The sequence below is a fragment of the Acomys russatus genome, chromosome 2 (genome assembly GCF_903995435.1).
Source record: "Acomys russatus chromosome 2, mAcoRus1.1, whole genome shotgun sequence".
Lineage (NCBI taxonomy): Eukaryota > Metazoa > Chordata > Mammalia > Rodentia > Muridae > Acomys > Acomys russatus.
The window spans coordinates 23,578,834-23,606,797 of NC_067138.1; the positions used below are offsets into that span (position 1 = coordinate 23,578,834).

General features: G+C 44.0%; 2 protein-coding genes across 4 annotated transcripts in view; both read right to left on the minus strand.

The window, feature by feature from the left end:
• The window catches only part of Adhfe1 (alcohol dehydrogenase iron containing 1), a 33,827-nt gene extending 11,952 nt beyond the window's left edge, over positions 1–21,875 (minus strand). Inside the window, exons 1-10 of one of the 3 annotated variants that reach the window (XM_051159339.1) lie at positions 21,844–21,875; positions 16,872–16,909; positions 14,724–14,770; positions 11,686–11,739; positions 11,371–11,525; positions 11,004–11,200; positions 9,031–9,108; positions 7,356–7,461; positions 4,116–4,268; positions 2,280–2,378 (exon numbers count right to left, since the gene is read on the minus strand). In XM_051159339.1, coding sequence (XP_051015296.1) covers positions 2,280–2,378; positions 4,116–4,268; positions 7,356–7,461; positions 9,031–9,108; positions 11,004–11,200; positions 11,371–11,525; positions 11,686–11,739 — 842 coding nt within the window. In that variant the 5' untranslated portion in view covers positions 14,724–14,770; positions 16,872–16,909; positions 21,844–21,875. Of the gene's footprint in view, positions 1–2,279; positions 2,379–4,115; positions 4,269–7,355; positions 7,462–9,030; positions 9,109–11,003; positions 11,201–11,370; positions 11,526–11,685; positions 11,740–14,723; positions 14,771–16,871; positions 16,910–19,960; positions 20,157–21,843 lie in introns of those variants that run through there. The other 2 variants (XM_051159324.1, XM_051159332.1) reach the window with 2 other exon arrangements.
• Positions 21,409–22,823, minus strand: Rrs1 (ribosome biogenesis regulator 1 homolog). Its single transcript, XM_051159350.1, has one exon. The coding sequence runs from the start codon at positions 22,769–22,771 to the stop codon at positions 21,677–21,679; it is 1,095 nt and encodes a 364-aa protein (XP_051015307.1). The 5' UTR covers positions 22,772–22,823; the 3' UTR covers positions 21,409–21,676.
• Between the last annotated feature and the right edge of the window lie 5,141 nt (positions 22,824–27,964).

Here is a 27,964-nt window from a genome sequence, read left to right on the forward strand (position 1 = left end):
AAAAGAGATTTATTTATTTGTCACATATATAGTGTTCTGCCTGCATGTATGCCTGCATGTCAGATGAGGGCACCACATCTCATTATAGATGATTATGAGCCTCTTTGTGGTGGTTGGGAATTGAACTCAGGACATCTGGAAGAACAGACAGTGCTCTTAACCACTGAGCCATCTCTCTAGCCCCTATTCTCAGACATCTTGCATGGGAGCTACTGCTTCTTTGAGTTACTGGATCCTTTAAAACGGACTTTACCTTTCTTGGAATCAGAAAATTCTTGCTTAGTATGCTTTCAAGAAGTGTTAGGGTTCATGTAGCTTTCAAGGGCACTTTTACAGCAACACTTAAAAACTTTGTTTTTAATAGTTGTTTATGTTTCTTGTACAACATAAAATTATTCATATTCCCTTTCCTTCTAGCCATTGTATACATATATTTAATTTATTATCATATGAACATGTAGTTTCTAGATTTTTTTCTTCCTTTCTCATTTCATGTGTTTGCATGTTTTGCCTGGATCTATGTCTGTGTACTCCGTGCCTGCAGTGCCCATGGAGGCCAGCAAAGGGCATTTGACCACCTGGAATTGGAGCTATAGAGGGCAGTAGACTGCCACATGGGTGCTGAAAATTGAACCTGGGTCATTTGGAAGAGCAGATGTTGATCTCTAAACTGCTGAGCCATCTCTCATTGCTTTTGTAGCCTAACATTCTTTCTGTTTGTTTTAAGACTGAGTCTCATGTAGGCCAGGCTCGTCTCAACATGGCTATGTGCTTGGGATGACCTTAAACTCTTGATCCTCCGGCCTCCACCTCATAAGTGCTGGGGTTACAAGTGTGACCTACTGTGCCTGGTGTTATAGAATATCCTTTACGAATACATCCCTATATAAATTTGCCTTAAATATTATTCTTAATGACTTTACTTTATTCTTCAAGTGATATGTATTAGTTGAGTAATAACTATTGGAAATCAAACAGGCATCCAAAATTTTCAATTATAAATTACACTTAAGTGAACTTCTTTATAAGGAAACCTATTGCACACACCATGAGTATTTATATAGGCTAGACTCCTAACAGTGAAATAGTGGGCCAAGGGGCCTAAACATTTTGGGCTCTAGTACATCTCACTTACTTGCTTTGGTATAATAAATTCATGCTCCCTTGCTGCAGAGCTTGCCACTCACCACTGTCTTGCATGCCAGCGAAGCCTTCCTCTTATGGCTCAGTGCTTTCTTTTCTTTCTTTCTTTCTTTCTTTCTTTTTTTTTTTTCTGCCTTAAGGCTCTATTTCAATAAAGGTTCAGTCAAAGACTGACTTCGGACTATTACCAAGTTCTGATTTGTTCCCTTTCTCTTTTGTGTGTGAGCGATCAAGGAAAGATCCTGCATGTGAGAGTTTACATTACAAATCATAATAACCCTCATCTAATGCTGGTGTGAGTGAAAAATGGTGTAAGCCCTAAAGGAGTGATGGTTTCTAAAAAAAATTAATACAAAATTACCACAGATCCAGAAGTTCCATTAATTTGTATCAAGTAAGGGAAATTAAAAAAAAAAAAAAGTGTCCACAAAAACATGTAACAGGACATGATTTATAACAACGAATGTCCACCAACCGGTATCAGGTCAAATAAAATGTGGTTTCTCCAAACGCAAGAACATTACTTGGCAGTAAAAAGAAGTGAAGTGCTCACACATGAGTGACCATGAAGCATCAACAGCGTCTAAATAAAACACGGCAGACACAGAGGACCATGTGATTTCATGTCCATGACACGCCCAAAATGGAGAATTCCAAAGAGATGGAAAGTTGTTCTGTGGCTTCTAAGCATTGAGGGAGAGGTGAGCAGTAACTGAGAATGTGGGATTTTTTTTTTTTAAAAACAGGAGTAATAAAATGTTCTAAAACTAATGGTTGTAGGACTTCATGCATAGAGTAAAAGCCATTGAGTTATATGTATTTTAAATGATCAGACTGTATGGTATATATAGAAATTGCATTTTTAAAGCTGTTATAAGAAATCCATTAAAAAAAATCCATGACCTAATAAACTGAATTCCAATTAAGAAAATGTTTGGGGAATCTTAGATCCCTTCTTTGTATAACATATTTAAAATTTTCCACTTGTCCTTAAATATATATATATATATATATATATATATATATATATATATATATATATATATATATATATATATATATATATATATACATATATATATGTAAATTTAGAGGCAGTAGTTTGAGTTAAGAAAATATATTACACACTCACTCACCACAGATGAACACCAGCATTTCCAAAGCCAATGCCAGCAAAAGCACTTGCCAGGTGCATACTAGACCTTGCTTCCAGATCATCAGGATAATTGACAGCCCTGTGAATTATATAAATAAATACGTAGCAACACACCAACATTGGCATTTCCTTCTGAATAAAGATCTGCCTTAGGGAAAGGCGAGGAGGGGGAATGTCACTCAGTAGGAAGAAAAATTAGGCAGGCTGCTCAAACAACTCCTTGTCTTCCCAGTGGGAACTGAAGGCAAGCATGTTTTTCTCACCAGCGGTTTCACCAAGGGCAGAATAGGTCCTCTGTCAGCCGCTTACTGATAGGACGGTGCCCGGGAAGCAAAGCCCTGACCTTGCACCGTGAGTGGTGCTATAGGGAGCTGGGCTTTGCTCTTCTTCATGTGTCAGTCACCCTGACGTGTGTGAATGGGCTGAGAGGGAACATGTTCTCAGAAGGCACCCAGAGCCCTGTCTCCCCAGGCTACCTGCAGGCCAAGCCAGCCAGCTTAGCCAGCTTTCTCTTCGTGACACTGATCCGAATGGAACTGTATGGTTTTGCTGTTTCAGGACTCAGTTCCCATTGATTCTCACATAAATAATGGCTGTAAATATGGATACTTATATATTTGTATTCTTTAAAATATTTAAAGATTAATCAACTTTTAAAATATTTTGCTAGAGAGATGGCTGAGAGGTTAAGAGCACTGGCTGCTTTTCCAGGGGATCCGGCTTCAATTCCCAGCAACCACATGGCAGCTCACAACTGTCTTCAACGCCACTTGCAGGGGATCTGCAACACCCTCACACAGATATACATGGAGGCAAAACACTAATGCACAGAAAATAAAAATAAAAAATAAAAGAAACCTTTGTCTCAAAAAACAAAACAACAAAGAAAAAATTTAAGATGGGCGGTGGTGGTACATACCTTTAACTCCAGAACTTGATGGGGGGGTGGGGGGGATAGGCAGAGACAGGTGGATCTCTGTGAGTTTGAGGCCAGCCTGGTCTACAAAGTGAGTTCCAGGACAGCCAGGGCTACACAGAGAAACCCTGTCTCACAAAAAACAAACAAACAAATAAATAAAATATTTAATTAAAATTTGTGTTTTTAGCTATGAAGTCTTGTTACATTGCCCTGGCTGGTCTCAAATTGCTATGCTCTGCTTCAGAGTCCCCAGAAGTCAGGACTTCCAGTGTGTGACACGACACCCAGATTGTATTTGTATTCTTAAATCTTTCAAAATCTTCCAGGAATCTTTTTATACTTTCTGTCTCTTAAGTGTCTACATTTTATTTTTCTTGACTTTAATTCATGTGAGCTTTCTCAATAGGTTGCTTCTGTGTGCCTTTTGGGGTACAGATGACACAGCCAACATCTTTCTGTGTGGTCCTTATCTTTCCCAGTCTCATAGACATCTCCCTCATGCCAGCTTGAAGAAGTCTTGCTTTGTAACTCTGCCTGGTCTAATACTAACTAGGTAGCACAGACTGGCCTCAAACTCATGGCAAGCCTCCTGTATCAGTCTCCCAAGTTATGGAACTATAGGTGTGTACCCACGTCTGGCTAACCTGGGGGCTTTGGTGAGCAAACCTCTTTTCATTTCATCTGTATCCTTTATACATTAGGAACTTCAGTTGTTTTCTGAGACTGTTGCCTTTTTGGACCAAGGGGTCAACTTTCCTCCGGCCTGTCCTCAGATCCCTTCAGATGTCACAGGTGACTGATCTGGTCAGCAGACCTTTCAGCACCAGGCATGTCAGTTGTCACCTAAGAGCAGCTCATGAGTTTCTGCCCCATCTCTTGCTCTTTGTGGTGACATACCTCTTCAGATACTTAGCAACAATCCGCAGTGCGTGGACTGCCCAGATGTCGCTGATTGGGTTGCTGCCCTGGTAGGCTGGCCGTTGGATGGGGTTGGAAGGGCAGGGGCTCCGCATGCTGTAGGGAAGGGCGGTGTAGGATTCCAGAGCATGGCTGAAGAGAAATGTTTAACACACACACACACACAGTGAGCACTGCCTCTCTCCATCTCTTGCAAAGCTTACTCTTCTATAAGTACATTTTCAATTCTTGACCTGAAAAAAAATTGCTATTTGAGTATTTCAGGGCTGCCTCCACCCACTGGCCTGTGCCTCAGCTGCAGGTGCAACTGGAACATCTAGCTAGTGACACACAATGACCTCAGTGGAACATGAGTGATGTTTTTCAGGGATCATAGCTCCAACTGTTAGATAGTGAATTCACTCTCTTCTTCAGGTAAGAGGCAGAAAAGCCACCTTTCGGACAAAGCATTAGAAGCTAAAGAAAAAAGTGCAGTTGGAAGATGGATGCTGAGGTTTTATAGTTTTCCCTGAGGATTATAGAAGTGCAAGAATAATCATTTCCAATGGGAGGACAGAGCAGTACTAGTGGTTGGATCTGGAACATCCCACAAAGTCCATGTGCTAAAGAAAAAAGAGGCCCCTCTGAGAAATGGTAGAACTTTTAGTAGGTGAGGCTGCAAGGGGGAAGTTAGGCCACTGGGGATGTATTGACAGGGATAATGGGAGACTCTTTTTGTCTCTGTTTGCTTTCTGGCTGCCATGTGTTCCTGCCACAGACTCAAAGCAATAAAGCCAAGTGACCATGGACATACCCAAACCACAAGCCAAAACAAACCCTTTCTCCACTAAAAGTTTTTTCGAGTGATTTATTTACTTTTATATTTTTTTGTGCATTCTTGTTACTGTGTGGTCTGTGTGAGGGTGTCAGAATTACAGACAGTTGTGAGGAGCTGCCATGTGGGTACTGGGAATTGAACCTGGATCCTCTGGAAAATCAGCTAGTGCTCTTAACTGCGGAGCCATCTCTCTAGTCCCAACCTTTCCTTTTTTTTTTTTTTTTTTTTTTTGCTTTGTTTTGTTTGCTTTTTGAGACAAAGTCTCTCTGTGTAGCCTTGGCTGTCCTAGACTCGCTTTGTAGACTAGGCTGGCCTGGAACTCACAGTGATTCACCTGTCTCTGCCTCCTGAGTGCTGGGATTAAAGGAGTGTGCCACCACGCCCGGCCAACCTTTCCTCTTTTTAACATGATTGTTTCAGATATTTTGTCACGGTGATAGAAAGAAAGGCGGCTAAAAAGCAAGTATGGAACTCTCCCCTCTGGCCCACTTCCTCTTTAGGAAGTGAGGTCTGGGCTTGAGTCATCATCCCCTTAGAGGTAGAGTTATTATATACTTTATAGCTAGGAAGGGTAATTTTATTTCCCTTATTTCTAAGCAATTGGGAGACATGTCATCAAATTTCTGATAACATTGAATGGGATGGAGTTAGACAGTTTCCTAGGCAATAGAACACAGTAAAGAACACAGACCAGGTATCAGACAGACTAATGATCTAGACTTGTGGTCATGCCTGGCTCATGTGACCACCATGATGTGACAGTCAGATGGTCTGGGGACAATGCCAGGGCCTAGAGTAAGGTGCCCCTTTCCTCACCAGGCTCACAGTGCCATGGGGAAGATGGGCAAAGGAAAGGCATGGTGGATGCTCAGCTAATTCAGCAGGGGCTTAGGGTGGAGCTTCTAGTGTGTTGGCCAGATCAGGAAGCAGACAGCAGGACAGGAAGCAGAGCCAGGCTGTAACCCCCAAAAGTCTTCCCCTAGTGATGTATTCCACCACTCAGGCACCACCTCCTCTAGGTTGCATGGTCTCTGAAGCAGCACCACCAGCTAGGGACCAAGTGTTCAAGGGTCGTGTGTGTGCATGCTCTTCCGGAAGCTTGTGAGAGAGAGATGGAAAGACTGTGGGATGGAATTGGGGACACTCCTAAGGAGGCTACTGCAGTGGTCCAAGTAAGGGCTGAGGCTTCCTAAAGCTTGAGAAGACAGAACAGGTGCGAGAGAGTCAAGTGGCACAAGAAACGCTTTGCTGACTGAGTGTGGGCATGACGAGAGAAGAGGAAAGCTTATAGCAAGTCTTGCTCCTTTAGGAGATGGTGGATGCAAGAGAAACTAAGGTGAAAGATGATTAAGAAAAGGCCCCATGTCATTCAAGTGCCATCATTTTAGAAAGGCACCATCAAGTGCATCATGACATGTGATGCTAAGATGTGGCACTTTGTTTTTGTTTGTTTATTTTTTTTTTTTTTGAGACAGGGTTTCTCTGTGTAGCCTTGGCTGTCCTAGACTCTCTTTGTAGACCAGGCTGGCCTCATACTCACAGCAGTCCGCCTGCCTCTGCCTCCTGAGTGCTGGGATTACAGGCGTGTGTCACCATGCCCGGCTGAGATGTGCTATTTTGAAACACACTGCTGGGATGAAAATTACATATCATGTACAGATGCTATGATGGCTGGACAGTGGTGATACACACCTTTAACCTCAGCACTCAGGAGGCAGAAGTAGGTGGGTTTTGTGAGTTTGAAGCCAGCTTGGTCTATCTAGTGAGTACCAAGACAGTCAGGGCTATGTAGAGAGGCCTTACCCTAAAAGAAAAAAGAAAAAAGGAAAAAAGGTCTTATTTCAAAGATACAAAAATGTAGCAAAATGTGCTTGTACCAGTGGATGAGCTATGGTGGTTTGAGACTTGCTGAAAGTGGAAAGAATCTGTGTGCTCCTCAGGGAGATGGTCACTGATGGCCTCGCTCAGGGACAGGGCCTGCAGTATATATACAGATGGGATCTTGGCATGTCACAGCCAAAAGCACAGGAGTCTACTGCGAGCCTGCTCAAGTCACTAAGGACAGGAAACCTTTTTCTATCGGTGAGAGTCTCACGTTACACAGGGTTAAGAAAGGTGATAGCGCGAGGTGCTGAGAGCATACACCATGGGCCTACACCCCAGAGACACCAGCCCCTTAACTGATCTTCCCCTGGGTACAGACCTAAGCCTTCCCTAGTTTGTGTGGCCAGAGAGGCAGGATTTCCTGCGTTGACATTTTCACCTAGCTAGGGGTCAAGGGCAGCTAATATGAGGGGTGCTAGACAGTGTTGACCAGTGAAGGCTTATCAGGACTGTATACAGGCAAAGTACTGTTCACAGCCCAGTCCCGGAAAGCCCACCCAGGAGGGGCCGGTACATACCAAAGGACGTCGAAGCCACTGTTGGCGACCACCTGGCAAGGCATGTGGAGAGTGTGTAGGGGGTCAACTAGTCCCAGGGTGGGTTTGATGGCTCGTGAAGCAATGCCTACAGGCAAAGAACATTTTAATACATTAAAGATGTGGGCACCATTATAACCTTAATAATCTTAGGACAAAAAAAAAAGTCAAAACAAAAGTATGAGAAAAGATTCATTTTCATGTAGTGACACAAGAAGCAGTGGAAGGAGATTTGGGACCAGAACCCGTGCTTTCAGTGTGGTGCCGTGCTGGCTTCCCCAGATCCCAGGAGCCGGTTCATGTAGCCCTTTTAGCTGCCTGGAGGAGTGATGCCGATGGCCCAGCTGGCAGTGTTTATACACAGAATCTGACAAGAACTACCAACTAGGGCTATTCTTATTCAATTCCCAAATGCTGTTTGCTAGCATACCACTGGCCATTGTTCTACGCCTTGCTATGAGACAGCGGGCAGGTAGGTCACTTAATCACTCAGAGCTCTGGTTCGGTCCTACACACACACACACACACACACACACACACACACACACACACACACACACACACACACACACACACACACACACACACACAGAGAGAGAGAGAGAGAGAGAGAGAGAGAGAGAGAGAGTTCTCAAGACCTATAAGGATAAAAAAACCATAAGGCTAAATTTATTTATTTGGTTCTTTGAGACAGGGTTTCTCTGTGTAGCCTTGGCTGCCCTGGACTCACTTTGTAGACCAGGCTGTCCTCGAACTCACACAGATCCACCTGCCTCTGCCTTCCCAAGTGCTGAGATTAAAGGCGTGCACTACCATGTCCAGTCATAAGGCTGAATTTAGGTGTTGATGTGGTTAAGGAGGTCAAGGGATCATGCAATTTAAAACAAAGAAATTACTCTGAATGTATAGTCGAATGTCAGCTTATTTGGCTCCAGATGCTGGAAGGAGTATATAGAGCCAAACTTATTCCTACAGCAGCAGCCAAGAGTCCAAGAGACGGTGGTAGGCCCAAAATGACCAAGAATGCAGAATGTAGAACAGAAGTGACCTGGGGATGGGCCAGGAAGGATTGGCTGGGATGGAACCTGGGGCAACTGTAGAGTTATGGGATTGTAGAATCTTGATTTGCCGAAATCCATCAAACAGACCCTTGAAAAGTATACAGGTTGTTGTATAACATCGTGATTGGATAAAATTAATTGAAAATGTTAAAAAACGTCAGAGAGAGGGAGCAGCTGTGTGTCATTGACCTGACCACTGATGTGGGCAGGAGCATGGTCTGTTAAGACTCGTGGCATTGGGGGCTGGGAAGACGGCCCAGTGGTGAAGACAATTACTGCTTCTTCAAACCGAAGTTGGGTTCCCAGCACCCAGGGCAAGTGGCTCAGTACTGCCTGTGACTCCAGCTCCAGGCGATCTGGCCCATTCTTCTGGCCTCAACTATGGAGTTGTATGTGTTAAACATACAGATAAATAGAAATATGTACAAAAAGAGATTCATGACACTTTGATAAACCTTTCAGGTAACTTATTTATTTTCAAAGAAACTTAGCAGACTATTTTCATATATACTTGAGAAGAAAAAAAATGTGTGTTCTAATTAACAACACCAAAGACAACAGAACGAGATAGAGAGGCGAGGAAGAGAATTTCTTACCAGTTTTTACTTTCAAATGTTCATAGTCAAAAATGGCAACCCCGGTAGTCTCACTGCCGGTTCCTGAGGTAGTTGGAACTTGAACAAGATAATATTAATATTAGGAGGAATCTGAGCAGAGGTTAGCAGAGATACTTCATTCTACCCCAGAAACAAGGGGCAAAGTTAGAAGAGGAAGTATGACCGATTTTGCTGCCTGTCTGACATGTATATCTGTGTAACATATATGTTAAGGATGTGGGTGATATCCATGCATGCATTAACATGTGATTGTTCCCATCAGCATGTCTGTGGCTACAGTAGCATACATGTATGCAATCTGTATCTGTGCTAGCATTTATATATATGTGTGAGTATATATATGTACACACACATATATACATATATATAAAATGTTTAACATATATTATGGTATTCATGCTTAATATAAATCATATCTGTCTGTATTAACTTCATGTTTAACATTTACTGGGCTTCTATATCTGTGTTAACATGCCCACATCATATACATAGCTGCATTAGCATGTATGCATGGTTAACATACATGGGTGTTTAATATGCATGTTATTTGTATATGTACAACTGCAGTTTGTGAATTTATATTGAATACATGATAAATTAACATACATGTATGGTTAATATGTATGCATATTTAACACACATGCATCTGTGTCTGTGCAAATACATATGTTGTCTGTGTCTGCGCTAACATGAATTTGTGTTGAATATAGGATCTCTGTTGTAACACACATATATGATTGTATGTTGTCTGTGTAAATTTTTTTTTTTTTTCTGAGACAGAGTTTCTCTGTGTAGCCTTGGCTGTCCTCGACTCACTTTGTAGACCAGGCTCACAGCCATCCACCTACCTCTGCCTCCCTGAGTGCTGGGTACCACATCCGGCTGTCTGTGTCAGTTTTAACGTGTGTGTGTTAATCATGCCTGTGTGGGAAGTCTGTGCCATATTAGCAGTGATGAGCTCTGGGACACCTGGCTCTCTAGAGGCAGAGATCAGTTACCCAGCACCTCTGGTAGGGACGCTTGCACATCCTGTCTCTCAAAGACATCTTTATTCCCTCTTGGCAGCAGGGACAGGAAGGAGCTGCTTTTGCTGGGCCCTGTGGTTTTGTAGTTCTGACAAGTTTCTAGGCTTTACTAATCACCTCTCTGTGTGATGCCGGCATGGTTTCGCCAGTGGGTTCCATTTGCCAGACTCCAATTACGCTGCTCCCTGCTGACTCCTCATTCATGTCAGAGCAGTTGATGAGCCTCTGACTCCTCAAGTCCCTACCATGGCCGTGTACAGCAGGGGCAGAAGAGGGAGTAGTTAAATGGAGGATGGTACCCTATTCCCGGGTAGTATATTTTAACAACAGAACCTCAGTGAGCAGTGTGCTAACGGCTGTAGAAATGAGAGGGAAGAAAAGACTAGAACACCCCAAGTCCCTCTGGGGAACATTCAAGCTATTTTTGGTATGGATTTGTGCACTGGGCAGGCATGGAGCAGATGTCTTCCAAAATAACATGTCCATACTGGCCACAAGTCACACAGACAGGGAACTATAGGTCAGCCGGGAGCCGTTCTATGGACAAAAGGGTTGAGTCACTGAAAGAACACAGCAAATGTCCTCAAACTCCACGCTGGCTGGGAAATGATCCAAAGCAGACAGCTCTGCAGACGGCTTCCAATGGACACCAAATATCAATGAAAAAGAAAAAATGTCCCTCCTCCACACAGTGACACCATGGCCTACAACTTCAGGCGTCCTCCCACTGACCCAAATGGTCTATCTGCCATGATGCAGGTCAGAATTTTCAAATGAAGAGGTAGCTGCTGTCAGTTTTGGTCTCTAGATGTGCACTGATTTCAAATGAACAAATTGGAGGTTCTGGAAATGTAGATTAAAAACTTCCTAGCTAGCATGGCCCTTCTATGCTAGTTGTGAAATAAAGTGAAGGAGCAGAGCGCTTACCTGCGATCAGAGGTTTAAGAGGCACAGTCACCGGCTTCCCCTTCCCAATGGGGGCATTCACATAGTCAAGGAACTCAGAGTGAGGGCTGGATGCATACAGATTAGCAGCTTTACAGGTGTCCATGGTGGAGCCCCCACCCACAGCAACATAGGCATCAAAGGCTCCCTTTTTGGCAAATTCAATTGCGTCCATGAAGCTTAGAGAACGGAAAAACAGAGGAGCATTATGTGATATTTAAACAAAACACTGACATGCTGTGAAATAAGGCCTGGGACTAATTATCAATGTCAGCTTTTTTTTTTTTTTTTTTTTTTTTTTTTTTTTTTTTTGTGCTTTGGCTTAAGAACTAACAAGCATTAACATTACCTTCCATCTGTAGGTTCCACCCTCACGTCATCATAAACCTGAAAGCTGACGCCATTCTTTGACAGGGAATCCATTACTATTTGTACAGGAGGGAGCTGGGAGAGGTTCTTGTCTGTCATCAAGCAAACATTCTTAGCTCCCATATTCTGTAGATCCTACAATAAAAATTAACTGAAAGGTTAGGCTTGAGGACATTAACAATTTTGGGTAGGCTTAACATGATCTGTAAGAACAAAGGACTTGGTTATTGGGTCCTTTTACACTTGTGTTTACAAGACATAACACATAGAGATTGCAGATATCTCAAATACTTGCCATGCCCACTTCCTTTGTAACCCCTGCTCCATATCTGATATTTGAAACAGCCATCTGAAAAAAAAATAAAAAAATTAGGTGTATTAGAGCTGGCCAATGTATTTCTAAAACCTTGAGGTGACTTTGCAGTGTTTAGAGAATAAATAACATGTTCTTTAGCATGGCATTCTAGGTCCCCCAGCTTCTGACATCCCCTCTTCCTCAAGCAAACCTTGGCTCCAATCACAACACAAATTTGCATTTGTCTTTTCACAAATAAGTTCTCACTTGTTTCTTCAGCTTCAAATGTCTGCCTTCCATAACTCCCACATTAAAACTCTCAAACTTCTTACTTTCCAATTTATATGTATCGTGCAGTTTTGTCCCTATTTATAGAACCCTTGTGTGCATCTACACATGTCTAATAATGCGTGCATCTACAAACATCCATCCTTGTGAGCATTTACATCTGTTCATTTTTGTGCGCATCTACACACATCTGCTCTTGTGCGCATCTATACACATCTGCCCTTGTGTGCGTCTACACACATCTGCCCTTGTGCGCATCTATACACATCTGCCCTTGTGTGCGTCTACACACATCTGCTCTTGTGCGCATCTACACACATCTGCCCTTGTGTGCATCTACACACATCTGCCCTTGTGTGCATCTATAAACATGTGCCCTTGTGTGCATCCATAAACATCCATCCTTGTGTGCATTTACACATACCTGCCCTTGTGTGCAACTACACATCTCCATCCTTGTGTACATCTATACACATCTGCCCTTGTGTACATCTATAAATTTACATCCTTGTGTGCATCTATACACTTACATCCTTGTGTGCATCTACACACATCCATTCTCATGTGTAAATATATACATCCATCCTTGTGTACATCTATACACTTACATTATGTGCATCTATACACTTATATTCTTGTGTGCAACTACACATTTCCATCCTTGTGTGCATCTACACACATCCATACTTGTTTACAACTACACACTTCCGTCCTTGTGTGCATCTACACACATCCTCCTCATGTGCATCTACACACATCCTCCTCATGTGCATCTACACACATCCTCCTCATGTTGCATCTACACACATCCATCCTCATGTGCATCTACACCACATCCATCCTCATGTGCATCTACACACATCCATCCTCATTGTGCATCTACACAATCCATCCTCAGTGCATCTACACACATCCATCCTATGTGCATCTACACACATCCATCCTCATGTGCATCTACACACATCCATCCTCATGTGCATTATACACACATCCATCCTCAGTGATCTACACACATCCATCCTCACTGTGCATCGACACAACATCCATCCTCTGTGTATCTACACAATCTCCTCATAGTGCATCTACAACCTTCCTCCTCATGTGATCTACAATACATCCTCTCATGTGGCATCTACACACATCCAATCCTCTGGCATCTCACAAATCCTCCTCATGTGCATCTACACACATCCATCCTCATGTGCATCTACACACATCCATCCTCATGTGCATCTACACACATCCTCCTCATGTGCATCTACACACATCCATCCTCATGTGCATCTACACACATCCTCCTCATGTGCATCTACACACATCCATCCTCATGTGCATCTACACACATCCATCCTCATGTGCATCTACACACATCCATCCTCATGTGCATCTACACACATCCTCCTCATGTGCATCTACACACATCCATCCTCATGTGCATCTACACACATCCTCCTCATGTGCATCTACACACATCCATCCTTGTATGCATCTATGCACATTCATATAACCTCCCATGCACCAACACCATTAGGAGTGCTCTGTTGAAGGTCTTGTGCTGGACTCTGGTAACAAGTGACTAAAACATCGATGTGTGGTCCTTTGGTATTTATATACAGAGGCAGCACTTTTGCATGAATACACATAGGCCACTTTTCAGTTAAAGAACAAAGCAAAACGAAACTGTTTGATTCATGATATGTTTAGATTTCCTTTTTTTCTTTCTTTAAAAAAATGGTTAGTAATTCTTTAAAATGAAGATTTAAGAAATCTAACAGAAAATGTACAACTGTAATCCCAGCACTTGGGAGGAAGAGGCACGCAGATTGCTGAGAGTTCAAGGCCAGCCTGGTTTATAAAGCAAGTCCAGGACAGCCAATGCTGCACAGAGAAACCCTGTCTTGAAAAACAAAACAAAACAAACAAAAAAAAAACAAAAAAAAAACAAAAAACAAAACAAAACAAAAAAGAAAAGAAAAAAAAGGGGGGGGGGGTGCTGGAGAGCCAACTCAGCGGTTAAGAGCACTGGCTGCTCTTCCAGAGGTCCTGAGTTCAATTCCCAGCAACCACATGGTGGTTCACAACTATCCACAATGAGACCTGGTGTCCTCTTCTGGCATGCAGGTGTACATGCAGGCAGAATACTGTATACATAATAAATAAATAAATAAATAAATAAATAAATAAATATTAAAAATAAAAAGAAATCCAACACCTGGATCTCTATTACTCTCAAATGATTTAACCAAGATTATATTTTTTAAGTGTCAGCAATCAGATGGGATTGGGCTATCAGATGGCCCCCGGTGACCTAATTTATGATTCCTAAACAAGGAGGGGTAAGAAGTTAAACAATTATAAGTAATTGTGTAACTAGTATGGCAAATTGCACCAGAATTGGTTGTTCCTTTACTCTCGATTCAAAAGATTACTTTGACTTTGTTAAATAAGGCCTAAGGCAAATTTTGAGAGACTTGAAAAATAGTACATGTAATTTTGAGAGTTGGTCATATTTTAACAGCTATATGAAAGGTGCTATTTTAAACATTATTTCTGTTTTCTGACTATATTTCCCTGTCTTCCCAACGCACAATCCTGCATAGTGCCTGATCAAAATGAGACTGGAACATCAGCTAACAACAGATTTAAAAAGAAACACGAATGCTTCAGCAAATATTGTAGGGCTTTTTTTTTTGGTTGTCTGTTTACTTTCCAGGTCATCCATATAGAAAGAATGAAGCAATGAAATCTACCTCGAAGGCGTAATCTGTTGTTTTTCCTGAAGGTGAGGGTCCGGGAGCTAAAAGTACAGAAAATAGCATCAGAATATGCATAAAAAAATACACCTAAATAATTGTATTTTGGTAATAAAACCCAGCAGTGCACATACATAAACACAATTTCCTTGAAATCTTACCTAACAGTATACTTTTTTTTTTTTTTTTTTTTTTGCATTTTATGGTTGTACATCAAAAGTAGGCCAGTATGAAAATACTAAAAACTATTCTTTCTTTTTTTTTCTTCTTCTGTAAAGCTAGTTGTTATCTGGGGCAATAAGGGGCCATCAATAAATTTCAGAATGAAAAAGTTATTACTGCTGTGTGTACGTGATGATTGTGTATGCCACAGCATGCATATGGAGGTCAGAGCACAACTTTGTGGAGTTGACCCACCTTCATGCAAGTTCTGATCCAACTCAGGCCAGCAGGCTTGCATGGCTAACTGTTCTGCTGAGCCAGCTCCTGGGCCCTTCTCTTTCTTTTCTTCCTTCCTTCCTTTTATAAATAATTTATTTCTTTTTATTTTATGTACATTGGTGTTCTGCCTGCATATATATCTGTGTGAGGGTGTTGGATCCCCTTGACCTGAGTTACAGACAATTGTGAACTGCCATGTGGGTACTGGGAATTGAACTGGGGTCCTTTGGAAGAACAGCCAGTGCTCTTAACCACTTAGCCATCTCCAGCCCCCCCTTTTCTTTTCTTCTTTCTTTCTTTCTTTCTTTCTTTCTTTCTTTCTCTCTCTCTCTCTCTCTCCCCTCCTCCTTTTGTTTTTTTTGTTTTTTTTTTTTTTTTTTGTTTTTTTGTTTTTTTGTTGTTTGTTTTTCAAGACAGGGTTTCTCTGTGTAGCCTTGACTGTCCTGGACTTGCTTTGTAGACCAGGCTGGCCTCGAACCCATGAAGATCTGTCTGACTCTGCCTCCCTGAGTGCTGGGATTACAGGCGTGCCCCCACCACGCCCATCTCTTATCTTTCTTTTTAACCTCCTTATCTATTATCAGTTCTGGTCAGCTACAGGATAAGGGAAAGTCAACAGAATAATTTGTACCACCCTTTTTTTTTTTTTTTTTTTTTTTTTTTTTTTTTTGGCTATTAAAGAAAGAGAGACCAGAACTAGACGACGACAACAACAACAACAACAACACACAACACTGTTCCCTGAAGGCAAAGGCATCTTATTAAAACCCACATTGCGCTGATTCCTCTAAGGCTTTGTGGATGCTCTGGCTACAACTACTACTACTGCTGCCCCTGCTACTGAAGCTGAGCTCAAACAGTAAGTTGGAGTTATCTTTCTCTAAGCCATTTTCCAACTTAAAAAAAAAAAGATGCCAACAAAGATTAGAGAAGACAGGTGGAAAGAAAATTGTGCTGTTTTCCCCAGGGCCTCAGTGGCTGGCTCCCTTCATGGCTGGTGGCTAGAGGCCCCATCTGCTCTGAGGGTGAACCACTTACCAAGCAGGAAAGGCCTTGGCCTCTGACCTCTCTGGACTCTTCAGGCCCGCAGTGCCTTCTGCTCAGGAGTGCACGTGGTCTGGCCTCCCCTTCCCTGCCTCTCTGTTTATAGCTTACCTCCTTCCAAGAAGATAATCAGTGTCTGTATGGATCACGTGAGAACCTGGGGACATGCTGAAGCTACAGTGAACTTTAGGGACCATGGAGTCGGTCAGGGATTAAGATGATGGGAGCTGAAGGCTTTTGTTATTATTTTTAATTATTATTTTTAATTATTAAGAAATAGCTTATTTAAACAATGGATCTGAGCAGAGTGTGTTTTTCTTCTGGAAATCACATTAGTTTAGCTTTTAGGGATGCTTTTTAACACAAAAGTATTATTCCTGAAGAACCTAAACATTCTTTAAATATCATAAGTGTGTTTTCAGTTTTGAAAAATACTGTATCTCAAGTGGAAAGCATTAACTATTGCGCACTCAGTCAACCTGTCAGTCAATCTCTATGGAGCTTTGCACTGCCGGCTTCACAATGAGAAGAGGCAGCTACTTTCACCACCCCGCCTCACACATGCCTTGATTTCCCTTTCCCACACTTTACCCAACTGTCAGTGGTAGAAAGCAAAGTGGAAGCTGATGTAAAAAAAAAAAAAAACTCAAAATGCATTACCTTGGGAGTAAGTATGAGAATGTGTTGGACACTGGCATCTGGGGAAAAGAAAAAAAGGAAAATAGAAACAGAAACCAAAAATAAGAAGCCTTAAAGTAACTTACAATAATACATTCTAGTCTGGAGAGGAAACTGCTTGGCAGCTGGCAGAGGGTAGAACAGCAAGCAACAAAAACCCAAACCCGCTATCCCGCCAAAGGCAAAGGCTAACCCCGCACTGTCTTTCCAGCATTCCAGATAATCCTTTTCATGAGGTTATTTATTCAGGCTCTACTTAGCCAAGGCCTTCGGGCAGCTATGAGAAACGCGCTGAGGGCGCACGCTGATTTCTGAGGCTCTGGCCCTGACAGGTCAGGAACTTTGCACCCTGTGCCTCTTCTTACTCAGTGCTCAACCCTGGCAATGTTCTCCGTACTTCTCCCACATCTTCAAGTTTAATCTTCAAACTGGCTCTGTACCACTGGCCTTTCAGGTCAGGTGTTCATGTCCCACCACTCCATCCTCGACTACAGCCTCAGGCTCCGTGAGCTGGTCTGTCTCTACAGCGCACACACCTACAACACTCTCCTTGCTGAAGCCCTTTACTTTCCACTTTCTCTTTTCTGGAAACTTCCCTCCCTACCATGCCACCTCAGCTATTTCTCGGACAGTCCCTCCCCCTGACTCCAGTTTCTTCCGTTCATTTCTCTCTTTATGGCTCAGGAGACCTCGCCTTAACGGGGTGTCGGCAAATACTTGACTGCATAGCCTCCTCTCCTCCGCCGCGCCAAAATTCAAATTTGGAATTAAATCACCCAGGGAGGGAAAAGGTAAAGGGAGGAAAAGGGTGGTTACTCTGGCGGTCAGGAGCTCAGAGCTGCGGGAGGTTAAAACAAAACATGAAGCAAGGCTGCCACCTAGTGGCCGCCTACTTCCTGCAGATGCGGAGAAAGCAGGCCAGGCCTCTAGGCCCAGCTAGATTTTCCTATTCCAGAACATGCCCGCATTAAGTGTCTAAGGACAAGGCAAGAGAAACAAAGGGAAGAAAGACAGCGAAATAAATGCCGCAGGCGTGGTTGCCTCTTCCCATCCATCGATTTATTTTAAATTCTAAGTCTAGTTAATTCACTTTTAGTCCTTAGCTGAGGTTCCTGCCTGGCCCTGTCTTGCTTTCTGAGGATGTCCACCTGTTGTTTATCTCCTCAGCTCCCTCCTCACTATCCTTCCTGTCCTATTAAGAGCTTCAGTCGGCACCGCTTAGGCTCGCTTGTCCTCTGGTTCCCCCCCCCCCCCCCCGGCCTACATTTGAGAGCTGTATCCTATGGCTAGCATACTCCTTGGTCCTTGAAATTGAGTCACAGCTTTAAGGCTGGACCTTTACATTGTTACTGAAGCTCTGGTAGTCTTCATAACTAGGCTTGGTCACTCGTTCTCAGTAGGCCAATTAAGGAGTCAAAAAAAGTCACAAACAGAGAGACATTTATTCAATATAGCTGCAGCGGAGGGGGGTCTCCAGTGACCTGAAAAATTCTCTCCTTTCACTATCTCCCTCCCTCCCACATCATGAACTTTGCCCTAGATATTTCCTTGCTTGGAATCCACTTTCCTTCCCTTCTCCTTTCTTCTAGGTAAGTGAGTTTCTTTCCTGTCTATTCTGGGGTAGTCTTCTGGGCCCCGGGGAGGAACCCTGTTTTCTGTGTCCCAATGTATGCATGTCTTCCCTAAAACTGCCTCCAAGGGCTGGAGAGATGGCTCAGTGCTTGGGACAGCTGCCCTTCCAGAGGCGGGCTCGATTCTCAGAACACACAAGGTGGCACACGACCCTCTACAACTTCAGTTCCAGGCACTCAAAGTGCCCTCTTCGGTCCTCTCCAGACACACAAGTGACGCCCAGGCACACACATGGGCAGGCAAGGCACCCACACATGTAAAACACACTGCTTCAGAACTCACCCCATACTTCTACTTTTCCCTCCACTTCCCACTGGCTGACATAACCACCACGCTCATCCCATGTTCCCTTCCCGGGCGGCTGTCCCATGTTCTGGGTGATATGGGCCCTAAGGGATATAGTGCTGCTCTTAAAAAGTATGAAGGCACGGGTGACCACAAAAGAATGGAAGCGCTATCCTCCTTGCAGGGCTTCAAGTCAGTGAGATGAATTCAGTGAGAAGCAGCTCCCCAGGTTTACCTGGCCACGGGAACTTTCACCACAAGGCATCCTGAGACACTAGAGCATCATGGTGAAACACGGCTTTGGTAGCTTTCTGTTGTCAATAGAGCACATCTTACCATTTCATTATGGCTGGGGAAGGAGGACCGCAAAGCCAAGGTTCAACCCACCGCTGTTCCGCTGCTTAGCTATGCGGCACTGAACAAATTATTCCCCAGGCTTTTATTATGCTAGAGGAAATTCATCAGTATGCTAGAGTCGTCATAGAGACCATTCCTGCTTCTAACAGTTCACATGTAGTGTATGCAACCTGGAACATATGCATCAGCTGTTTTCCTAGTTAGGTCTTGGCCCTTACTGCCTCCTGGGAGGGCAGGCCCAGGCTCTCCACTCTCCCTTGGGTGTGGCTCTTCCCTCTGCTGGAATCCCTCTCCAGTCTCTCACCTTTCCCTATGTCCTGTCAGCTCAAGCTTCCATTTCCCAGGCGTGCGCATTCACTCAGCCTTTCTGGAAGGAATCAGGTCAGGGAGGGTAACTCTGTGTGGTCCTTCCCTTTTTACAACCCATCTGCTGAGCCCTGCAACTTGTGGATCTGAGTAGCCCGTGCTCCTCAGCCTTCCGTCGTAGTCTCAGAAAAGAGCAGTTTCTGCACAGAGCCCATAGTACAGACAAGCTGCGTCACCGCTGTCTTACCAACAATGCCAAGTCCTACACTACATCTCACACTGTGGGACCAGACTGGCTTCTCTGGGAATATCTCCTTGGTGGTAGCTATGCCACACTGCACCATCCTGAGCCACCACGGGATCAGGCCCTGCATAGCTTATTGTATACGGTGGCACCTGCTTTTCTGCAAGTATCCCAATTCTGATTGCCTGCCCAGGTGCACGAAGGGGTTGCCAAGGACTGTGGTATCCTTGGTGCAGCCTGTACTCACGCTGCGCTTTGCAGGTGCTTCAGCAAGTGTGTGACCCTCGCGCGTGCAGCTGCAGCCATGGCAGTCTTCCTTGTCCTCTGGCTGCTCCACCCCCACTGCCAGCCAATCAGGGCAGCTGGACTCTAGGAGAAAAACATTTGCCTCCAACTCACTTTGCAAGGTCACCTGACTCAGCTTTGGCTCATTTTCCAGGAATCAGAACCAGCTGCCAACTCTGAAATCGCCTGGATGGCAACAACTCCACAGTCTTCTGTACACTTCAATGCCAGTTCTGTGCCTCACTTAAAAAAAAAAAAGGGGGCTCAAACCGACCAACCAAAATCTGCAAAACAAATCTTTGAATGTCAACAGCTTTGGTTTTGATAAAGGTCTCCACATGCCTTTAGCCTCATAGATACTTAGAATGATAAACTGGCAGGGCTCAGCGGTGCCTCACCTGCCATGCCACGGTGTAAGAGTTCAGTGAGATGGCCAAGTCCAATGAACTTAATTAGAACTTTATCCAAAGCCATCAACAACCCATATTTTATTAGTTATTATGAAAGGAGTTGAGCTTTCCTTTCATTTTCTAAAAGTAACCGTATAAAAACACTAAACACTCCCCTCCAGTCCAGTCCTAAACGTCTTATCAACTGGCAGATCAACTTGCTTTACAGAAAACGCCTGCACCCGCGATTCTGGATTTTCTATTAATAATTTTCAGGAAATATTTGTGCAAAGATAAGTTTATTAAGATCAAAATAAGACATTAATGACAGGGAAAAACATCCAGGGCAGCAATAAATATGATCTCTCTTGCTGGGCATGGCTGCTCATTTATAATTTCAGCACTTTGGAGACAGCGCCACAAGGCCTCAAGTTCCAGGTCAGCCTCGGCTCCACAGCGAATTTGGTCAGCGCTGGCTAAAAACTACAACCCCAGCCAATTAAACAAAGATCACTGGTTATAAACAAAATGACAAGTATTTTCTGGAGTAACAAAGTTTTAATTACCATTATTTACTGTGGTTCCAATTTTTCTTTTAAAGCAATGTGTTCATTTGGGCTACTGTACCACCTGCACCAACACCAGTCCCAGTATACTTTTATTATAGTTGGCGCCAAGAGAAAATTTGAGTTTCCGAATACAAGTGGCCTACCTATAACCAGTATAACCACTTTGTGTTTTTTCAAGCATACTCTATATTGGTAGGCAGACCACTGGCTTCATGTAAAACTTCTCCAGACAGTAAAGGTTAAAAGCAACACCAGGTATCCAAACCTTTAAATACCTGGTAAATCACAGGCAGATGTAGTTTTTCCCATTCTCCCTGGTTTGATAAATATATAGGCTTTGTTACAAAAATAACGCAAAAATGTTGAAACCAATCTGCTATAACTCAGAAGTCTGATCAACCCTTACCGAGTATCCAAAGAGTTAAAAAAAAAAAAAAAAAAAAAAAAAAAAAAAAAAAAGGCAAAGGAGGCTGTTAACTTATTCCTGGTTCTGACCATATTATTTCTATAATTCTCATAATACACACTTAATTTCCAGCCAATGTCCCCATTGTGGGGAAAAACATTAATTCGTAGTCCAGCACTGATTCTTAAGGGGAGGCAAACCAGCCCCTTCCATGTCCAGCTCAAAGAAGGTAGCGCCACCTCCTGCACCGTGTGCAACATAACCCTTAGCACAGACAGTCCTAGCTTTGCAGAACAGTCCAGTGGGGGAGAACACTACTTCCGCCTCTTCCCACCTTGGTGCAATCCTTTCTTCTTGCCACCTAAAGCAGGCGGCCTGGAATGTTTCTTGCCGCCCAAACTTCCTTTCCTTTTCTCTCCCTGGCCCGGCGGGCCGCCTTTTCTCTTGCCCGGAGGTCCCTGCCGGGCCCCCTTTCTCTTGCCTTTCTGGCCCATTTTCCTCCTCTTAGCAGCCTCCTCTTGGTCCTCCTCCCTCATCTGCTTGTTGGTGGCTCTCGTCACGTCCAGCCGAGGCTTCTTGCTGTTCATGACTCGAAGTAGCTCTAACTGGTTCTTTTTCTCGACTGCAAAGTCCCCAAAGAGAGGCTGGAACTTCCTCTTCTTGCCGGAGCCCCGGGGAGCCTTCTCCTTGGGGAGGCGCTCCTGGAAGCGTCCCACGGAGGCGGTGGAGACCTTGGCCACTTGCATGGCGCGGCCGAGTTCCTCCTTACTCTGGTGGCCGGTAGGGTGCAGGCCGGCTGAGCTGGGCATCTGCATCTTGTGCGCGCGGGCCAGGTTCCGGAGCCGGTTCAGCTCGTTCTTGGCCACGCGTTCCTTCTTGGCCTGAATCCGCTTGGCGAACTGGTCTTCCATGGGGTCGGCGCCCCCAGGAACCTCGATCAACCATTCCTTGGTGTCGTCCCGGGCGCGCTTGTAGCCCCAACGGCGCCGCCACTGGCCACTCACCTCGTCCCACACGATGTTGGTCTTCTTCTTGGGACGGATACCCTTCAGGCGAGCGAACTGCTGCCAGCGGGTGAGCGGCCGGGGCCGGGGCAGCGGCTTCTCGCGGGGAAGGCGTGTGGCGGGCTCCGGCAAGCGCGCTACCACCGCCTCCTCCACGCGCTCGGTCGGCAGCTGCCACAGCTGGTTGATGAGCAGCTGCGTGTTGTCTCGCGCCAGGGCTCGCAGTTCGGCATCGGGCGAGGGCCCGGCCTGGCGCAGCACCGTCGGGGGGTTGCGGTCCGAAGCCAGCAGGTTGCCCAGGTCGAACTCCAGCTCCAGCTCCTTGTGCACCGTGATGCGCTGCAGCTTCTCCGTCTCCTCCTGTTCCGCCTTGGCCAGCAGCTCCTCCACGCTCTGGCCCTCCATGGCTCCCGCTGCGGCTCGATTCCCTCACTTTGGGGCAGCAGCAGCAGCAGCACCAGCAACACCAGCAGCAGCACCAGCACTCAACTAACCGGCAACCACGTGCGGATGTCGGGACTCGCAACCCGGAAAAGGAAAGTTCACTTCCGGGGTACCCGGAACCGGCTCACAACTAAGCAAGGCCGGCAGAGGGCGGCATTGGAGAGCTGATGTTTTTAGAGGCGGACCTGAGCTCGCAACTGGATGTCGGCGGGACTGGCGCTGAGGGTTGGTTGGTTGAAGATTTAACAGGCTCCGCGCCTGGTTGGGACGGACTACATTTCCCAGCATGCTGCGGGGCAGTGGGAAGTAGTGGTACCTGGCGGGCTGCTCAAATTCTTAGGGTTGCAAGCGCCATAGCTTCTGGGTAGTGTATGCAAAACTTGGTCGGCTGGTAAATCTATTACAGAGGCGTTTGGCTAATCAGCTCTTCTTGGGTCGAGACAAATTATTTCCCCAGAGTCACAGCCCCTTCTCTGTGCTCTAGTAGTGAGCAAAGACAGATCCCACGAATACACTTAGAGGCAGCTATAGAAGGTTGATTGTTTTTCAACTTAGTAGGGCTTGCTGTTCTGTTACGCTGGGTGGTTGCATGGCCTCGCTCCAGTTCTGGCTGTGCCACTGTTTGGTCGTGGGTTATTTATTTAGGCCTGAAAAATCGTGTAAGATGGAGACTCAAACAGTAATCCGTATCCAGGACTTCTAAAGGTGAATGTGTTAATGTGCTTTAAGGAGGTCTAAAATTCAGTGAAAACCAAATAGCAGTTTTTATTCAGTAGTTGGCTTGGGGAGCCAAGGCAGTATTATACCTGCCTCACTTTACTATTTACTGCGATCTACATTGATAGGTTGTTTTACCTCAGCCCTGCTCATATGTATGAAACCTTAAGTAGTAACTGGTGTAAAGGAAGGACTCAATAAACAAGATCTATTGTTGTTTCCACTAACGAAAAGGCACACTTAGGAGGTGAATTGACTTACTGAGGTCAGACAACTAAGGAAATATGGTAGGCATTTTGGCCCTGGTATTAGAATGGGCACATATTCAGTGTAATGCTATAAAAAAAAAAAAAAAATTAAAAAAAAAAATCGCATCAGCAGACTTTAAAAAAAATTTTTTAAAATTAATTTATTCTTGTTACATCTCAATGTTTATCCCATCCCTTGCATCCTCCCATTCCTCCCCCCCCCCCATTTTCCCATTATTCCCCTCCCCTATGACTGTGACTGAGGGGGATTACCTCCGCCTGTATATTCTCATAGGGTATCAAGTCTCTTCTTGGCAACCTGCATCAGCAGACTTTTTATTTCACTGATTTTATTTAGAAGTCCAGATTGCCTAACTAAAGTATATCTAAACAGACACACTTTGAACACAAAATTGAGTCTGAGCTTGAACTCCCAAATAGTGGAGGAGGCCTTGAATTCTTGATCTTCTTCCCTCTCCCAAGCGCTAGCATTACAGTTATGGCTTACCATACCCAGCTTTATTTTTAAAATGAAATTTTAGGTTAGCATGCTAAGTAATCGTTTTCAGTGCGGTGCTTTCATACACGCCTCATAATCGTTTCACTCCTTCACTGTCTTTCCTCATTCCCCCTTATTAGACATTTTGAAAATGTTGGCTAAATTGGGTACAGCGGCCTATGCCTATATAATCCCAGCACTCTGGAGGTAGAGGCCAGAGGGTCAGGTGTTCAAAGCCTTAGTTGTATAGCTTGTCATCCAAATTATTTTTTGTTTTTAATGTGTCTTACATTTGCTATATGGCTAAGGCTGGTCTTGGAATTGATCCTTCTGCCTCTGCCTCCCAAATTCTGGGATGACAGGCAGGAGCCACTATATTCATTTAAAGAGCTTTCTTCTTGGTGCTAGGCCAGTGTCTATTATTCTAAATTCAATATGTCTAAAACTACACGGCACACAATCTCCCCTCAAAGTTGCCCTTTCTTCCATCATCCACCTCTCATCCTTTTCTTCCGCCAAATGTGGATAGGTTGCCTTTGCTGCCCAAGGAACCATGGCATTGGAAATACAACAGAGACTACAGTCCCCTGGGATGTCAAAACCATTCTAGTCTAGTAACTTGCTCTAATGATGGCAAGTTGATCTTTGTCTTTTCCTGCCTCCTAATCTAATCAGTTCCAAAGCCTTGATGGGCTTGTCTGTGTTTGTGTCCTTTCCACGCCCACTGCCATGGCCTTACCTGATCTGAGCCTGGGTCCCTTCTATCTGCTTCTCCACATTGTCTTTCTGCCTCACAAGCAGCACTAGTATCTAGCCGATTTTCATCAGGAGGAAACAGTGATCAAAAGATATGAGGAGAATGGGGTCTGTAGACTTATGTGTCTAGTCCCCTGTAGACTCATCAGAAGGCCTTTGTCACCATCGAAAATGACAGCCTGGGAACCATCTTCTGGCTCCAGAAGCTCCTTTGGTTCAATTGAGAACCTTGCAAGGTTTCCTGAAGCTGCGCACATGGCTTTGTAGATATTCCTGTTGTTTGTCTTTCTGTTTGCTGCCAGGTCTCTTACTAATTCCTGAGGCTGTTCTGGGAATTCTGAAATGTTACCTGCCATGAATGTGGCCAGAGCAAATGCTTTTTGTGTATACCAGGCTCACGATTTTTCTTGGCTCTGTTTGCTGATCACCCGGCTTCAAGTCACCCTTAGAAGTCCTAAGTCAGAATAGCCATCCTCACACTTGTTTTTGGCCCATTCTTCATTTTAGCTCCAAAGGCAAAAATGAGACCAAGGGTGGAAAATCATCAATTAGAGTTCTGTGACACCTTTGTGTCCTTTCTCATGAAGAGAGGTCTTCTGTTTTTTGTTCCCACATCATCCCAAAGAGAAGAGGTTTAAAGACACAAAACTAATACTTTTCACCATCTCTCAATATATGTTTACTTTGATCAGTGCAACTAGTTTTGGAAACAATTTCACCAGTCTTAAGATCACATGAACTTAGATTTACTTTCTTTTTAAAACATGAAACTAAGTACTTCAGGTGTGGAGGTCAGAGGACAGTTTTCTTTGGGTTGTGGGACTTGAACTCAGGTTGTCAGGTTTGGAAGCACATGCCTTTACCCAGTGAGCCATCTTGTTGGCTCTTGCTTTCTCAGTGAGGCTCAGCTTTCTCCCCTTTTGATGGTGGGAATTATTCAGGATGAGCCAGCCAGTTTTTAAATCTGCAGTGAACATTTTTTTCTCTCTGAATATTTTTGTCCAAGAAATCCAGTATACCTGTTAACTTGATAAAATATTAGCTAAGGCATCTTAAACTACTTAAATTATTTCCACATGGTTCACTTCATAACTTTATGTTGGAGGTACTTCAATAAAGATTTTTTAATTTAATTTTTTTTGTGCATGTGTGCGCGCATGCATGTGAGGTGTGCGTTCATGTTTGTGAGTAGGCTGTAGAACAGTGCTTCTCAACCTTCCTAATGCTGTGACCCTTTAATACACCTCATGTTGTGGTGACCCTCAACCATAAAATTATTTTTGTTGTTACTTCCTAACTGCAAGTTTGCTAATGCAAATATTTGTGTTTTCTCATGCCCACTTGAAAGCATTGCCCCTTTGATGGGTCGTGACCCACGGCTTGAGAATCATGCCACAGGAGGACAGTGGGTGTCTTGCTCCATGACTCTCCACCTTATTTCCCTGAGACAGTATCTCTCACTGACCCTGCATCTAGGCTGGGGACCAGCAAACCCCAGACACCTTCCTCTGCACCCTTCCCACAGCTCAGGTACGGGCATGCACAGCCCCGCTGACTCCCTAAGTCAGGTGTGAGTATTCAGATTCAGTCCTCATGCTCACCCACGAAGCCCTCTCTCCAGCCCTGCTTGGAAAAATGGCGTAATCAAAGGCAAACTTTGTTTCAGCTTTGGTCAGAAACCTATACTAAAAATCCATTATTTTAAAAAGAAACAAAGAAGGCATAGCTATTAGAGTTTGCGTAGTTAGTGGAGAGGCAGAGTAGCTACCAAACACTGCATCTTTGTATACATGGTTTTTATTTTTTTAAGATTTATTATTTATACAGTATTCTGCCTGCATGCCAGAAGAGGGCACCAGACCGCATAGATGATTGTGAGCCACCATGCGGTTGCTGGGAATTGAACTCACAACCTTTAGAAGAACAGCCAGTGCTCTTAACCTCTGAGCCATCTCTCCAGCCTGAACTTCGGGTTTTAACACTGAAACTGAGCCAACTTGTTTTGCTGTCTGGGAAGGCTTAATATTTTTTTTTCTAAAAATTAATCAATAAAGCTTGCCATAATCTTTTTTTTAACACATAAAAATATTTAATTAGATTTGTAGAATTTATCATACTTGCCATAATCTTATCACCAGCTGTAAGATGACAGAATGAGATTTGTGTTAGGTCTGAGATGTTGTTTCTAGAAGGAGATTAATCTGTACATGTGAGAGGCAAGTATAAAAGAAAGCTGTCGTTCTGGAAATTTAGAAGTATTTGTATTCAGTATATCCAATTAGATAGAAATTTAGGTATACTTATTAAATAATTATTTTAAAATACATTTAAATTTATGAAAGCAAAATTGCAATGAGCAAAAAATCCTAACGGGTTATTGACAGTGTATGCCTGTAGTCTGTGCACACAGGAGGAGTCTAAATTTGAGGCCAGTCTTGTCTACATAGCTATATTAAAATAAATAAATAGATTTAATCTCTCTGTGTGTGTGTTTGTGTGGGAGGAAGAGGAGGAGGGAGGGAGGGAGGGAGGGAGGGAGGGAGGAGAGAGAGAGAGAGAGAGAGAGAGAGAGAGAGAGAGAGAGAGAGAGAGAGAATATGAGAATGTGAGTTCGAGGCCAGCCTGGTTTACGAAGTGAATCCAGGTCAGCCAAAGCTATACAGAGAAACCCTATCTTGAAAAAACAAAAAACAAAACAAAACAAAAATGAGAGAGAGAGAGAGAGAGAGAGAGAGAGAGAGAGAGAGAGAGAGATAGATCTCATTTTGTAGCTCTGCCTAGGTTGGAACTCGCTGTGTAGACTAGACTAGTCTTGAATTCAGAGATCAGCCTGCCTCTGCTTTCTAAGTATTGAGATTAAAGATGTATGCTGGTGGCGCACGCCTTTAATCCCAGCACTCAGGAGACAGAGGCAAGTGGATCACTGTGAGTTCA